This window comes from Lontra canadensis, unplaced genomic scaffold (genome assembly GCF_010015895.1).
Source record: "Lontra canadensis isolate GAN:19392208 unplaced genomic scaffold, GSC_riverotter_1.0 scaffold239, whole genome shotgun sequence".
Taxonomy (NCBI): Eukaryota; Metazoa; Chordata; class Mammalia; order Carnivora; family Mustelidae; genus Lontra; species Lontra canadensis.
This window is the reverse complement of record NW_022631233.1, coordinates 290415-306130: the sequence shown is the minus strand read 5'-3', so window position 1 is coordinate 306130 and position 15716 is coordinate 290415. Positions and strand designations below refer to the sequence as shown.

The following is a 15716-nucleotide window of genomic DNA, read 5'->3' as shown; positions in this document are numbered from 1 at the left end:
CTCTCTACTTCAATGGTCTCATCTCATCTCAGAGCTTCAACTCCCTTCTATGTGGGTAGTTTCTCTTTCCTGAATTTTACTGCAATAATTTAATTCCATCATATTTCTTTGCTCAAAACAAACATAATAAAATGAAACCCTTCAGTGACCCCTAAATAAACATAAGTTCAAATTCTCTGGCCTCACATTCAAGGACCCATTTACTATGACTTTAGGGGAAAAACTAAATAAGTGACAGCCCTTTATGGTATATGTTTCTCAAGATCCTTTATAGATCCTTATACTTGGGTAAAATTCATCATTCTTTATTTTCTCTATTTTTTCTCCCTTTAAGTCATTCTCTTCACCTGGAATGCTAATTCTCCAATATACTTACCAAATTCTACCTAAATTCTTCAATGCCCATGTCAGATATAGAATCTATTAAATCTTCTTTCTCCGTAGCTATCTGACGAGACCCTCACTCTTCTAAAATCTCATCAGTCCTTCTTTTGAATTTAGTAGGTACTTAACAGACACTGCTTCTATAGTAATTTGTGTATCTTTCTGCTCTCTCCTCTCAGCAGTGACACTCTCTGCAGGCAGAGACCACGTCTGGGTCACTCTAGAGCCCTCTCCCCTGTCCTGATCCCAGTCTGTAATTAGGGTACTTTCTGGCACATAGAAGCCAGTCAATGAGTCTCAAACAAATGTGGATTGAGTGGGAAGAAAAATAATGAAAACTGGGACAGCCAAAAATCCAACAAAAAGTGATTATACCTACCTATGTGCAAAGAAAAGTAGAAGTTTGTGGGGTTGTGACAAACGTAAGTATTAGTAGGTGGGTGAACTGCTAAAAGGAAATTGAAGATAATTGTCAATAATTCCAAATCTGGAGGAGATCCAAGGACTTCTGCTATAATTTTCACAAATGATCTACAAACCTCTCGGGGCATGGAGGTAAGCTGCCCCTCTTTGTGTTCCTGAAAAAATAAAGATCAAACTCTCTTTAGATTTAAAGAGATTTAAAGAGAACTGTCAACTTAACTAACATTTTTCATTTAAGCGATAGCTCCTTTTAAGACAGAATTGTGCTGGTTTATTACTCTAGTCTGACCATATTTACCATTAAACTGAGTTGCTACTTCCCAATTCAACCAATCCTGCCATGAAAAATTCATTAAAACCAATGGCACCTTACTTCGAGCTAATTTATCTTAATTAACAAGGCAAAGTTATATTATGGCAAACACGAACATGGCTCAGAAGCCAAACCCCCGAGCTCTGCATTCCGGCTTCCCCACTCAATAGATGGGTGATTTGGGGCATACTTAACATCTCCAGGCCTCAGCTTATCTTTAGTCTGGGAATGATCCTGTTACTTTGCTGGGCTGTCACATAAAAGATTAAATGACACAGACTCTTGGAAGAGCACTTCACATATAGGAAGCCCTACAGAAATGCTAGCTAAGAACCATACTATTGCGACTACAATCTCTGTACTACTACGATGGGATCACAAGGAGAAATGCCTGATAGACAAAACTGACTACAGTACTACCGTGTGTGCCGGTTGACAAAGCTCTTTCTTGCAACAGCTCTGAGAGGTTTGAGCCTCCACTTCTAGACTGTGAAGCGCAAAGTGATTACACGACCACCTTAAACCATACCGAAAACACATAAGTAGTGCGGCTGTAACTCAGACCTCTGAACCCTTTCTGCAGTATCATCGATTGCCTGGAGGATAAGGATAAGGATAAGGAGACCTGGAGAATGCCAAGCAATCACTAGACATAAAGATAGGAATAACTAAATTTTTTATACTCTCCAACTCCACCCCCCACGAGGGAGCAGTTGGGCTCTAGATCAAGACTGAGGAAGTTAAACTTCCTCATTTTCTCTCTCCCTGTACATGTGATACATCCGAAAAATGATACATCTCTACACCCACTTTTCTTCATTTGTTCTTGTGTAATTGCTGCATCAATGCTGGTTCTGCCACAGCCATCGGCCTCTTTTCAGAATCGTGCCCCTGGTGTCTTCCCCCTTCCTGGTCACCACCCCAGCCGCTCATTCCCAAGACCATCCCAGGCTATGTATCCTCAATCTTGTATTTTCCACTAACCCTTTACAAATAGTCACTGGTATCCCACTTAATTAAAAAAAAAAAAATCCCCTGGGCTACCTGGGTGGCACAGTTAGTTAAGTGTCTCACTCTTGGTTTTGGCTCAGGTCGTGATCTTTGGCTGTAAGATCAAGCCCTGCATTGGGCTCCATGCATAGCATGGATAAATGCATAGGATGGATAAATGCATAGCATGGAGCCTGCTTAAGATTCTCAAAAAAAAAAAAAAAAAAAGATTCTCTCCTCCTCTCTCCTTTGCCCCTCCCCTCACTCTTTCTTAAAAAAAAAAATCCCTTAACTTGAACTTTGGGAGCCTTTTGTTAACTTTCTGTTTCTCTTTTTTCTTTCGCTGCTAGACTTTTTAATCATTATTTATTTTCACTGCCTCCAATAAATCCACCACACGTGCCAACTAAAGTCCCCAAAACTTAATTCCTGCTCTCTTCATTCTACTGAAACTGTGTGGGTCATTAAGAATTTCTGTCAGTACAGATGCTGGCGAGGATGTGGAGAAAGGGGAAACCCTCCTACACTGTTGGTGGGAATGCAAGCTGGTGCAACCACTCTGGAAAACAGCTTGGAGGTTCCTCAAAATGTTGAAAATAGAACTACTCTACGACCCAGCAATTGCACTACTGGGTATTTACCCTAAAGATACAAACGTAGTGATCCGAAGGGGCACGTGCACCCGAATGTTTATAACAGCAATGTCTACAATAGCCAAACTATGGAAAGAACCTAGAGGTCCATCAACAGATGAATGGATAAAGAAGATGTGGTATATATACACAATGGAATACTATGCAGCCATCAAAAGAAATGAAATCTTGCCATTTGCGATGACGTGGATGGAACTAGAGGGTATCATGCTTAGCGAAATAAGTCAATCGGAGAAAGACAACTGTCATATGATCTCCCTGATATGAAGAAGTGGAGATGCAACATGGGGGGTTAAGGGGGTAGGAGAAGAATGAATGAAACAAGATGGGATTGGGAGGGAGACAAACCATAAGTGACTCTTAATCTCACAAAATAAACTGAGGGTTGCTGGGGGTAGGGGGATCGGGAGAGGGGGGTGGGGTTATGGACATTGGGGAGGGTATGTGCTATGGTGAGTGCTGTGAAGTGTGTAAACCTGGAGATTCACAGACCTGTATCCCTGGGGATAAAAATACATTATATGTTTATAAAAAAATAAAATTAAAATAAAATAAAATAAAATAAATAAATAATAATTAAAAAAAAAGAATTTCTGTCAGTAGCCCTTTACCTGTCCATATCTTCTTTGAACTTTCCCTATTATTTGGGTCTGGAGACCACCTTTTCTTCCCCCCTCTGTCCACTCTTGGCTTTCACTTTGCTGTTTCCTGACTCTTCTCTAAGCTCTTTGCTTACTCCTTTTACATCTTTCAACAGTTTCTTTTTCATGTTTCATACCTGAAAATGGACATTTCCAGAGGTGTAAGCCACAGCCCTCTACGATCCTTTCACTACACTGTTTATCTTGTGGTGCTTACCTGTCTCTGTGGCTTCAATGCAGACAGCACCTCATCTGTCCCTCTCATCTGTCTCCCTAGTTCCAATCTCGCACATCTAAGTGTCCAGTGGTCACAGCCGCTGAACGCCCCACTGTAATCTCAGAGGCAGAATGGATAAGCTATAAAAACTTGTATGTTCAATTCCTTCTTTCATGATGCTATCATCCTTCTTGTCTCCCAGGTGGAAATTTTGCATTATATATTTCATTTCTCCTGCAGCTCCTATTAGATAGAATCAAGCCCTATTAATTCTCTTTACAATCTCCTTCTTATTTGCTCTCTACTTTTACACTCCCTTTTCTATCACCTGACTTCAGGTTTTTTACACTGTACCCATGAACTAATGAAGCTGCCCCACACCCAATATACTATCAATTTATCAATCTTTCTTAAATACTCTGAGATGCTGTAAAGACAACAATTAAGTTCATTTCTTTATACACTTCCTACAATACCTAACATAAAACATAAAACAAAAAACTGTTGATTTGATAATGGGCTCTTTGAATAAAGAAGGATGAAGAAATATAGTTTTGAGGAAAAGGAATTGGTACCTTGATTTTTCTAGCATTTTTATAAATATATGGAAATGAGAATATATATAGAAATCCAGTTTACAAGTGTTACTTTTCTGACATGGAAAGACTGAATAAAAACTTCACACTGTCTCATGAACTCTTTGAAAATTAGCAGGTTTCAAAGTGGATATACAAAGAAATTGGTTTAAAGAAAAATTGCTGTATAAATGTTACATAAACTATTCAGCAAGCAAGGGGCCTCAAAGTTCACCGTATTATATTCTTTTTTTTTTAAAGACTTCATTTATTTATTTGACGGAGAGAGATCACAAGTAGACAGAGAGGCAGGCAGAGACAGAGAGAGGGAAGCAGGCTCCCTGCCGAGCAGAGAGCCCGATGTGGGGCTCGATCCCAGGACCCTGAGATCATGACCCGAGCCAAAGGCAGCGGCTTAACCCACTGAGCCACCCAGGCGCCCCACCGTATTATATTCTTGAAGAAAGAAGTCTAATTCACCACATGGCCCAAGAAAGGCAATAAAATGTTCTGGGTTTTTTGCTTTTTGTTTTGTTTTTTTTAGAATTCATTCATTTAACAAATATTTATTGGGTTCCTGTTATGTGGCAGGTACTGGAGTTACAGTGTGATCAAGAAAAAACATCTGCTGGAGGGGAGTGGAGTGGGGAGGAATAAGGTAACTGGGTGATGGACATTAAGGAGGGTATGTGATGTAATGGACAATGGGTAAAAGACTGATGAATCACTGAATTCTACCTCTGAAGCTAATAGAACACTATATGTTAATTAATCGAATTTAAATTTTAAAAAAGAAAAAGTAAAAAAAAAAACATATCCTTGCCCTCAGCAGGTTTACAGAGGGAAATAAACTATAATTTTAGAAATAACGACATGACACTAACAAATGCAGATGCGTGGAGTGAGTCAGAGGAAGGGCGAGGGCAGATGGATAGAGAAGGGAGAGGGCTTCTCTCAGGAAGCAAATTTAAAGTGGAGATACGAAGGAGAAGCAGGAGGTGGCCAGATGGAAAGAAAAGGATCAATAACTTCTCAGAAAAACTATCATGTGCCCTGAGGCAGGAGAAAGACTCACTGGTCTAAGGAAGAGAACAAAAGCCAGGGGCTTTTTCTTGCAGTGGCATGAGATGAGGCTGGTGCGGTGTGACCAGAGCACACAGGCTCTCTTGAGATACTGTCACAGATTCTGGATTTTGTCCCAAGTACAATGGGAAGCACTGGTGTCATCCAAACAAAGGCACTCAAACATAAATATTACTGCTCCCAGGGAACATCTGAACTTATCTGATCTGATAAAGTTCTACTAGATGCCTCATGAAAAAACAAACGAGCTTGAAAAATATTCTTGTACGCTGACCAGTGATAAAAGGACATCTGTGAAGGCAGAGCAAAAGATTTAACTAGAGGCCAGGTCATAGCACAGACACTACTGGTGAACTGAGTGTGCCACTTTTTCATATAATACTTCAGATATATTTTTGATATGCTCCTTCTAAGTACACATAATAGATCTTCGGCAAATACAAACTTATTAAAACAAAACATACTTGCACTTGTTATTTAAGGAATGTGGAATTTAAGTTTCAGTTAGCAATAATCATGCCTAGATTAACCTCATTGGCCACCGTACTGCCACTATGCAAAGCTCGTGAGAAGTTAAAATTTTGCTATTGTTGATATTCAAGAGATGACAAAATTATTATTATATCCCAACATGGAGACATCGCAGAAATCAGTAGTGTTGTTCTTTTGTAATCGAGTTAGGAATGATGGAAGTGTGAACGTCAAGCTCTATGCGGCAGGGTTGAGAAGAAAGAACCCAGGTGAATAGGGAAGATGGAGAAGAGAAAAAAAAATCCTTCCATTGAAAGTTCCACAAAAATTTGAGTTCACAGTACTGAGTTACTAAACATATAAAATGTAACACAGTAAAGTTACATGAAAAGTACCTGCAAAACCTGACAAGTCAATAGAAAGTGATGGACCACTTGGGCTTTCAGTAACTGCTTGATATTAAAGACCTGCTGATGGTGATCTGCTCTGATGAGGACTTCTAGAGCCGCAAGCAGCGTTTCCCAAGCTCCTAGCTGAGAAAGCAAACACACACCAGTTAGCACATGGTTACTGAAAAACATGCTTCCCACTTTTTAGAAGACATCTATCAGTCTATCACTGTGTATATTCAGGGTCAAAGATTAAATTTATCTGAAAAAGAAAACCTTAAAATTTACTCCACACTATTGTTATTAATATTTTTTTAAATCATTAGCTCATTTCTAAATACGTATGTTGAATGCAATATTGGTTTTTTATTTTTTTTTAAGATTTTATTTATTTATTTGACAGAGATTACAAGTAGGCAGAGAGGCAGGCAGAGAGAGAGGAGGAAGCAGGCTCCCCGCTGAGCAGAGAGCCTGATGTGGGGCTCGATCCCAGGACTCTGAGATCATCACCTGAGCCGAAGGCAGAGGCTTTAACCCACTGAGCCACCCAGAAACCCCTTGAATGCATTATTGTATTAGGTGCTTCAGTACATTAACCTTTCTGTGACATTATCTAATATATGGTATTTTCAAGAGATGAATTTTCATGAGGGATTTATTCGATACAGAGAAACATATCATCAATGTAATTGTTTATAAATAATTTATTTTCAAAGAGCATTACTAAAAATGCATAAACTTCTATAATTTGTGTATACAGCATTAAATAACTTTAGAACAAATTGCACTAAATTGAAAAACTCAGACAATGTGAAAATTCTGCATTTTTTGATTGATTTACTTTTAAGTCCAAATAATAGAATTCTGTGCATGATTACTGTGTATTTTCAAACATCCTTTTAAGGTGACTTAAAAATGATTCTTGCATGTAGAATCAATCTTAAATTGAAAGAGGAACCTTCTATAGATAACTAATATTGAAAGATAATCTCCATTTCATCTTATTGTCCCAAATAACCTTTCAGCAAAGCAGTTAACAGAAGACAAAATAAACTGGTTTGGGCTGCAGGTCTTGCTACTTCTCTTGCCATTATTTGATGATAATGAACAATGAAAATGCCAAGGAATTGACAGATTTAAGACTACTGTTACAACCACGGCCTCTCTCTTCATAAGACAGGGGTCAAGATGCCCTAGAAGAACAAGGCATATGAGAACTGGAGCGCAAGGCAGCCCAAGTATGAAAACTTGATTCAGGTCTGAAAAATAGTACCAGATAGAATAGTGGCAATGTAAACAACCAAAAACAAAAGACAATCTCAGTTAAAAATTATTCACTAAGAAAGAAAACCTTATTGCAAACTCACAGAAGTATTGGTGTATCACTATTGAATTCAGTAAAAATATGTTTTGTTTTTTAATCAACCACCCCAAATTAGCATCCTCTTTTGAAATATTAACTAAAACAACCATCGGCCATTTGGTTAGGTTCCATCTCCCGATCTACAACTGAGCTGTTTACTGTACACTTTATATTTATGCTGCCTTTGTGCATTTACATGGGCTATCACCATACAGTTGCTTTTTCCTCATGCAATCTCACACATATTTTTATGCATACACATATATGGTTATTTTTTATTCTAAAAGTGAGAATTTATTTGGGACGAGAAAAGAAATCATGACAAATTACAAAGTTTTAAAAATTGCTAAGTACCATAAAGTCCAGAAAAAAGCAATAGTTCAGTTAGCTGCTTGTACTGCTAATACTTTCCCCCATGTGGGGCTGCATATTCTTTAATGCTTTTTTTTTCTTTTTTTAAATTTCTTTTTTCTTTAATTACTTTTTTCCTTTTTGCATATTTTTGCATATTTTTAATTGCTTTTTCTTTCCTTTTTTTTTTCTTTTGAAGAATAATTTGTTTCAGGTACACAACTTAGTGATTCAATATTTATATACATTATAAAGTCATTATCACAAGAAATGCAGTTATCATCCATCACTATACAAAGTTGTTATCATATTATTGGCTGTATTTCCTATGCTGTACCTTACACCTCCATGTCTTATTTATTTTATAACTGGAAGACTGTACTTTCTTATAACAATACTTTTATAATATAATTTTCTATAGGAAGATTAAAAAAATAATTCTGTCTTTCTCTAGCATGACTGGTCAAAATTTATCTTTATTAATAATAGATTATAAAGGTTTCTTCTAGCTTCCCAACCCATTATTGATAATGAGTAAATATGGGGGGAGTATTGACAAATTTAGGAATAACTGATAATCTAAAAAATTCTAAAGCTGTATACTTTAGTCTTTAATTAGGTTGGATGTTAATGTTGTTATCTTTAAATAGCTCTAGACAATCTATAGTCTACCCTACAATCAAGGAGCTTATAAGAACCTATACCATGTTTTGAACTAGAGCACTGGGTGCCTGGGTGGCTCAGTTGGTTGAGTGTCTGGCTCTTGATGTTGGGCCAGGTGTTAATCTCAGTGTTGTGAGATCGAGCCTTACACTGGGCTCCACACTAGGCATGGAGACTACTTCAAAAACAAATAAACAAAAAAGGTCCCCCCCCCCCAAAAAAAAACCCTAAAAAATCTAGAGCAGAAAGTAAATATCCTTGTATTCGTTCCCTGGCTGGGTCCTTGTGAAGAAGACCAGTGCATCCATCCAGTTGTTGAGGTGCTGTGCCTAGACCTAAGATCAACCATGTTCCTCAACTTACACCTGTAATGAAGCCAAGACTTCATAGCCTTGCCCTAAACACCCTGAATCAACTCTATGACTCCTGGGCAACTTGGCTGCCCTGCTCAGAAGTGTGTACATTTCTCTCTCTTTGACTCGACTCTCCGGATTCTTAGCAGGATCCCCTTTGAAAGTTTATGGTAAATGCAAGTCCCCAGCCCATTTGAATGAGCTCCATGTTCTCCAACCTGAGTACTGCTTAGCCATTTCTAGTTAGGCCAAGTTCTGATCCTAACCCCTCAGCTCAGCATTACCCATGGCTGCTTGAAAACTTGCACAGAAAATAATCTCCACATTTCTATTTATAATCAACATTACATTGAAGGAATAAGTTTGTTCGTTCTTCAGAAGAATGATTAGATGAATATTTAAAAGTACATGTCTCTTTGTGCAGCAAAGGAAACAATCAACCTATGGAGTAGCTGAACCTATGGAATGGGAGAATGTATCTGCAAACACGTGTCAGGAGAGGGATTAATATCTAGAATACACACAGAACTCCTACAACTAAATAACAACAAAAAAAAAAATCAAATAGTCTATTTTAAAAATGGATAGAGAACTTGAACAGACATTTCTCCAAAGCAAACACAAATGCCCAACAAGTATATGAAAAGATACTCATCATCACTAAATATCAGGGAAATGCCAATCAAAACCACAATAAAATATCATCTCATACCCAATAAGATGGCCACTACCAAAAACCCGAATATAATTGTTGGCAAGGATGTGAAGAAATTAGAACCCTTGAACCTTGGTTGTGGGATGGTAAAATGGTACAGTTCTTATGGAAAAAAACTGTACAGGTTCCTTGAAAAATAAAAAATAGAATTACTATATGATTTAGCAATCCCACTTCTGGTTATATAGCCAAAAGAACTGAAAACAGGATCTCAAAGAAACATTCACACACCTATGTGCATTACAGTGTTATTCACAAAATCCAATATATGGAAGCAATCTAAATGTCTATGGATAGAAGAAAGGATAAAGAAAATGTAGTATATACTTAAAATGGGTATTGTTCAGTGTTACAAAAGAAAGAAATCTTGTCCTATACTATAACACAAATGAATATTTGGGACATACACTAAGTGAAATAAACCAACCACAGAAAGACAAATACTGAATGATTACACTTCCATGACATACCTAAAGTAATCAAACTCATAGAAACAGAAAATAGTATGGTGGTTGCCAGGGACGGGGGTTGGGGGGCAGGAGAAATAGGGGTAGTTGTTCAGTGGGGATAGTTTCAGTAAAGCAAGATGAAAATATTCTAGATATCTGCTGTACAACAGAGTGTAGATAGTTAATACGGTCCTGCACACTTAAAAATTGTTAAGAGGGTGATTTATGTCAGATGTTTTTTACCACTAAAAATAAAAGCACATGGGGGTGCCTGAGTGGCTCAACTGATTAAGCATCTGACTCTTCATTTTGGCTCAGGTCATGATCTCACGGTCACGAGAGCAAGCCCTGCATCGCATGCAGCTTTGCACTCAGCAGAAGTGTACTTGAGATTCTCTCTAACTCCCTGTCCCTCTGCCCCTCCTCCCACTCACACGTGCGTGCACATGAGCACTCTCTCTTGAATAAATAAATAAATAAATAAATATTTTAAAAAATAAAATAAATAAAAGCACATGCCTTGGCTTTGTTCCATATCTTCCAGTCAAGCAATAGCTCCTCTAGCAGTTTAACATCTTGGATTATAGCATTAGACTCCACATCCAACTTAAACTCCCCATTCTCATTGACATAAATAATATCTTCACCACAGCAACCTTCAAGAAGGGTCTATGGAAAATTAGCATTAATACAAGATGCATTAATTGCTGATTAATCCAAAAATTCAACAGAAACATTAAGCTTTCAATCTTAGCAGTCATAACATTAAATTCAAAGGAAAACTAGTGAATAATTCAATATTACAGAGTATCTTTAATTTGTTTTGCAAAACAATTCAAATTAGAAAAATGTAAATTTTCAAATATTTGTAAATGATAATTCAGTTTCAAACATAGGTAAAATAAACCCTCTACTTTTATTTTTTATTTTTATTTGTTTTCTTATTTTTTAAATTCAATGAATCTGTTAGGCTTTAAAAACTTTTACAAAAAGTACTAAGGATTCATGCCATGAATGTATGGATCTTGATATTTTAAGGAGTGGGGGTTGAGGGCATAGGTGGAGTCTTTTGTCTTACTACTAGAACCCTCAGAGAGAAACAGTTTCACAATGTTACCAAATGCCTTTATCTAGAAAGGTATTTAAATATATGACAATAGCTAGATCAAAATAAAAATTAATACAGCTTTAGAAAACTAACTCTCTATAAGCATTGCCTACTGGAAGTGGATTAATACTAGGTGTCCAGAGAACTGCGTTCTCTTCCAACTGGGAGCTGAGGCAAACATCTCCGTGGATCTTAATTCCTCAATCTACAGAATGAGGGGCCCTAAGAGACAGCTCCAGTCCATCCAGATAAAAAAATTCTGAATTAATTTTTTTCTCTCACTCTTCTAAAATGCTTTAAACAAGACAAAAATGTAATTATGTACATGATGAAGAAAACCAGAAGAGTATCTTAGTTTGATTAAATATACACTGTTGAGTTTCCTTCATTTTCTTCAGGAATAACTGAAACACAAAATTATATTGTTGGAAGACTAATGAAGAGAGAAGTATCATTGCATATGAATAATGTATATGAGTAAGAATAAATTTTATGAGGACATACCTTCAATACATGAAAGCCAACAATGCATTTTTGTTTAATTAACACCTGATGAATCATGGAAAGTCCATTACAATTTTCTAATTCATGTATTCTCTGTTGGTTATATTTAGTTAATGAAAGTATAACTCTCAGTGCTAATGCTTGAGTTTCTTCACAGCTGCTGAGTTCCACAACCTAAAAAATATACATATTTTAATTTACTGAGAGAAAAATTTAACATGTATGGTTACTATTACAGAACATCAATCCATCAGTTTTATTCGAAAGCTGTTTTTTTTGCTCACTTTCCTTATTATTTAAGCACTGTAATAAACAAAAATGAAAGACATAAATCCCATGATCTTTAGTTTCTTAAATATACCATAAAAACGAATTAAAATAACATTTATAACTGTTTAAGTCAGCATCATTTTATTATTGATCTGAAATGTCAGCAAAATCCCTCAGGTTTTTGATTAGTCCATCAACAAACAGACTCTGCATTACATGGTGTGGGAGGCAACAAAGAAGTAAAAGGCATGATATTTATCCCCAATGGGGCCTGCTATCTAGTCTAAAGATAAGATATATATAAACCACAGATTTGCCTTGTACTTCAATTAAACCAATGCTTTCTGGCAACTACTTTATATGAAACACACACCTTTTAATCATGACTAAAGGCAAAGAAGAGGGTGCCTGAGTGGCTCAGTTGGTTAAGCAACTGCCTTTGGCTCAGTGTTATGTTCCTGGAGTCCCAGGATTGAGTCCCCCATCAGGCTCCCTACTCAGCAGGAAGTTTGCTTCTCCCTTTGGCCCTCCCTCCTCTCATGATCTCTCTCTCTCTCAAATAAATAATAAAAATAGAATCTCTCAAAAAAAAAAAAAAAAAGCAAAGAAGAATGAGATACGAGTGTTACAAGGGCACAGAAACTATTTTTGACTCTACTCTGCTTGGGTTAGCGAAGCCTAAATGGAGAGAAGATGGCTTGGAAAGATGACAGAATCCCGGAAAGAAAGAACAGCGGGTGGCTGGGAGTGAGAGACAGGAGAGGGGTAAAGGTCTAAAGCCAGAAGCTTGGTACAGAGAGGAGGCTGCAAGTTGCCCATTTGGCTGGATGGCAGACATCAAGTTTAAAAAGCAGCCTATGCATGCAAGGTTTTTAAGGAGATTAAATTTTATTTTTGTAGGAGAGGAGGAAAAATAGTGAAAAAAGATCCCAAGTTTTGAGTGTGACAACATACTTTAGGATTCTTATTGGCAAGATCCTAAATTGGTAAAATAAAAGATTAACCATTTTCTCTAGGATCTAGTCACTGTGTAACAGTAATTATAACAAAATTACATTTAGTATCTTGATGAAAGAAGGAAAGCCAAGGATATACATTTTGAAATTATACAAAGCTATAAAAGTTAGTCATGAAATGCTGATGAGGAGTTAAAAAGCTTTTAATTTTGGAACACAGGGTGTGGTACCTAAACAATGAATCTTGGGACACTGAAAAATAAAATTTAAAAAAATTCTTAAATACTATAGGAAAATCTACTAGATATTGGATGCAAAAAAATTTTGAAAAAGGAAGAAAAAAAAAACAGTTTAGAGTATGGTGAGTCAATGCTGACAAAATATTTATAAGAACAGTAATGATATGAAATTAAGACCAACTGAGGGTTGCCGGGGGGAGGGTGCTTGGGTTATGGACATTGGGGAGGGTATGTGCTATGGTGAGTGCTGTGAAGTGTGTAAACCTGGCGATTCACAGACCTGTACCCCTAGGGCTAATAATTAATTATATGTTAATGAAAAATAAAAAAATAATTTAAAAAAAGAACAGTAATGATAATATCAGACACTGATGTGCTCCTTATTGCAAAATCAATCAGAGGTGATAGTCCCATGGAGGAAAGCAAGCCAGTTAAGGAGACTGTAAAAACTGGGGAACGCTGCAGAAGTTCCACCTAGGAATAAAATTCTGAGAATGAAAGAAGATCAAGGCAGCTTTAGTTAACAAGGAAGTGGAACTTCAGGAAGGAGAGATGATTAGTACCATTTGTACCCCCTATTTAGGATTTTAGCAATCCCTGTAAACAATCAGTATATACTTACTGACTGTCTACTTTACGTCAGAAAAGATACTGTCCCTGCCCTCAGATGACAAAGTAGAACAGATAATAAACAATTTATTCTAATATAGTACTCATGACATCAAACTTTTTTCTTTTTAAAGATTTTATTTTTTTATTTGACACAGAGAGATTACAAGTTGGCAGGCAGAGAGAGAGGGGGAAGCAGGCTCCCCGCTGAGCAGAGAGCCCAATATGGACCTCGATCCAAGGACCCTGAGATCATGACCCGAGCCGAAGGCAGAGGCTTAGCCCACTGAGCCACCCAGGCGCCCCAACACCAAACTTTTTATATTTCTCCTTCTCTTTAAAAAAACTTCAAGCAAACTCAAATTATTTTTTGTACTTATTTGCTGACCCTTGTTTTTTTCCATGCATCTGGAAGCTTGGGAAAAACAAGTTTCACAAACCATATTTTAAAGAATACATTCCTGGGGCACCTGGGTGGCAGGTGGTTTAAGTGTCTGACTCTTGGTGCTGGTCCCAGGGTTGTGAGATGAAGTCCCTCAAGGACAGACTCTGTGCTCAGTAGGGAGTCTGTTTAAGTCTCCCTTTCCTTCTGCCTCTCCCTCTGCCCCTCCCTCATGCTCTCTCTTTCTTTCAAATAAATCTTTAAAAAAAAAAAAAAAAAAGAATACATTCCTTACCTATGGCCATACTACCTTGAACGTGTCCAATTGTCCAAAGAACATCTTTCTTCTTTTGGTTACTACAGCATGTATTTGTTTTCTCATTGACAATTTTAATCTTATACATTTATTTACTTATTTAAATGTAATCTCTACACCCAATGTGGGGCTTGAACTCATTACCCTGATATTAAGAATCGAACACTGTACCCACTGAGTCAGCCATGCACCCCATTAAATCTTGTACATTCAATATTTAATTGTTCTAATTACATTTCTAGATAATAGAAAACTTGTAAAATCTCTACAATTAACAGAAACTTTGACCATGTGTGGCAGAAAGCTTGATGACATCCTAAACAATATGTAATTTTATTTTAAAAGTATAATGTAATTGATTTATAACTTTTTGTAATTTAAAAAAACCCACTGACACTTATTAGTATTAAAGAAAAAGTTTCTCTTCAGACAAAATTCTAATCAGTGATTCTTACCCTAGCAAAGAGAAAAACAAATATACCAGTTCCACCAATCTCGTGTAGAACTCCTTGAACAGTTTTACATTCAGTAGGCCGGAGGTTCTTTAGATGATGAGGTTCTAACAAAATGCTCTGCACTTCTTTTGAGCTGAAGGGTCTTTGAGAGAGTTGGGTTTTCATCTGACCTTTAAGTCTAATAACTGGCTCATAGATGGTATACTGAGCAGGACAGTTAGTGGAATAAACAACTGAAAGATTTTCCTGAAACACAAATATTTTCCTTTAGTAACTAAACAAAATTTAAAAAGTAAGGTATCAACCAAAAAATAAATATTTCAAAGTGAAAAGGTGCCCAGCAAATTGTTTTGACAGATATCACTAAATAAAGGTAAACATGAGGAGCAAGGCGGCTCCCCAGACAGGAAGAGATCAGTTTCAATTAGCAGTGACCAATAACAGTCAAGGCTGAGAAAGATTCCGGCTTTAACCATTGTAGAATAAACATGAAATTATACTTCCTATTGCTACTAAGAACAGCTGAGTTTTATACCACACTCATTTCATACCAGGCACTGTTGTTTGCACTTACAAATATTAACCAATCATTACAACCCCAAGAGATGGGGACTCTGGGTCAATGAATTCAAAATTTTTGCCTTGAATGTGTTCACAGGCTGGCTACTTGTTTAACAGTGACTGTAAGCCAGTTCTTTCTACTAGAATAAAATTCCAGACTATCATCATTTCTAACAAAAACTGAAAAGAATTTACAAAATTTCTCCCCCCCAGAGGTTCGTTTCGATCAGGTTCTGACTTCAGGTAGGGAGCTCAGGCTCAGGGAAATCATGTACTGACGTCC

General features: G+C 37.0%; 1 protein-coding gene across 7 annotated transcripts in view; it reads right to left on the bottom strand.

Moving 5' to 3' along the window:
- Nucleotides 1-15716, bottom strand: part of LYST (lysosomal trafficking regulator) — a 184830-nt gene that overhangs the window by 83771 nt on the left and 85343 nt on the right. For all 7 annotated transcript variants that reach the window (XM_032849679.1, XM_032849678.1, XM_032849677.1 and 4 more), the window contains exons 17-21: nucleotides 14873-15118; nucleotides 11646-11819; nucleotides 10553-10702; nucleotides 6146-6283; nucleotides 764-962 (exon numbers count right to left, since the gene is read on the bottom strand). In XM_032849679.1, the coding sequence (XP_032705570.1) occupies nucleotides 764-962; nucleotides 6146-6283; nucleotides 10553-10702; nucleotides 11646-11819; nucleotides 14873-15118 (907 nt within the window). The remainder of the gene's footprint in view (nucleotides 1-763; nucleotides 963-6145; nucleotides 6284-10552; nucleotides 10703-11645; nucleotides 11820-14872; nucleotides 15119-15716) is intronic.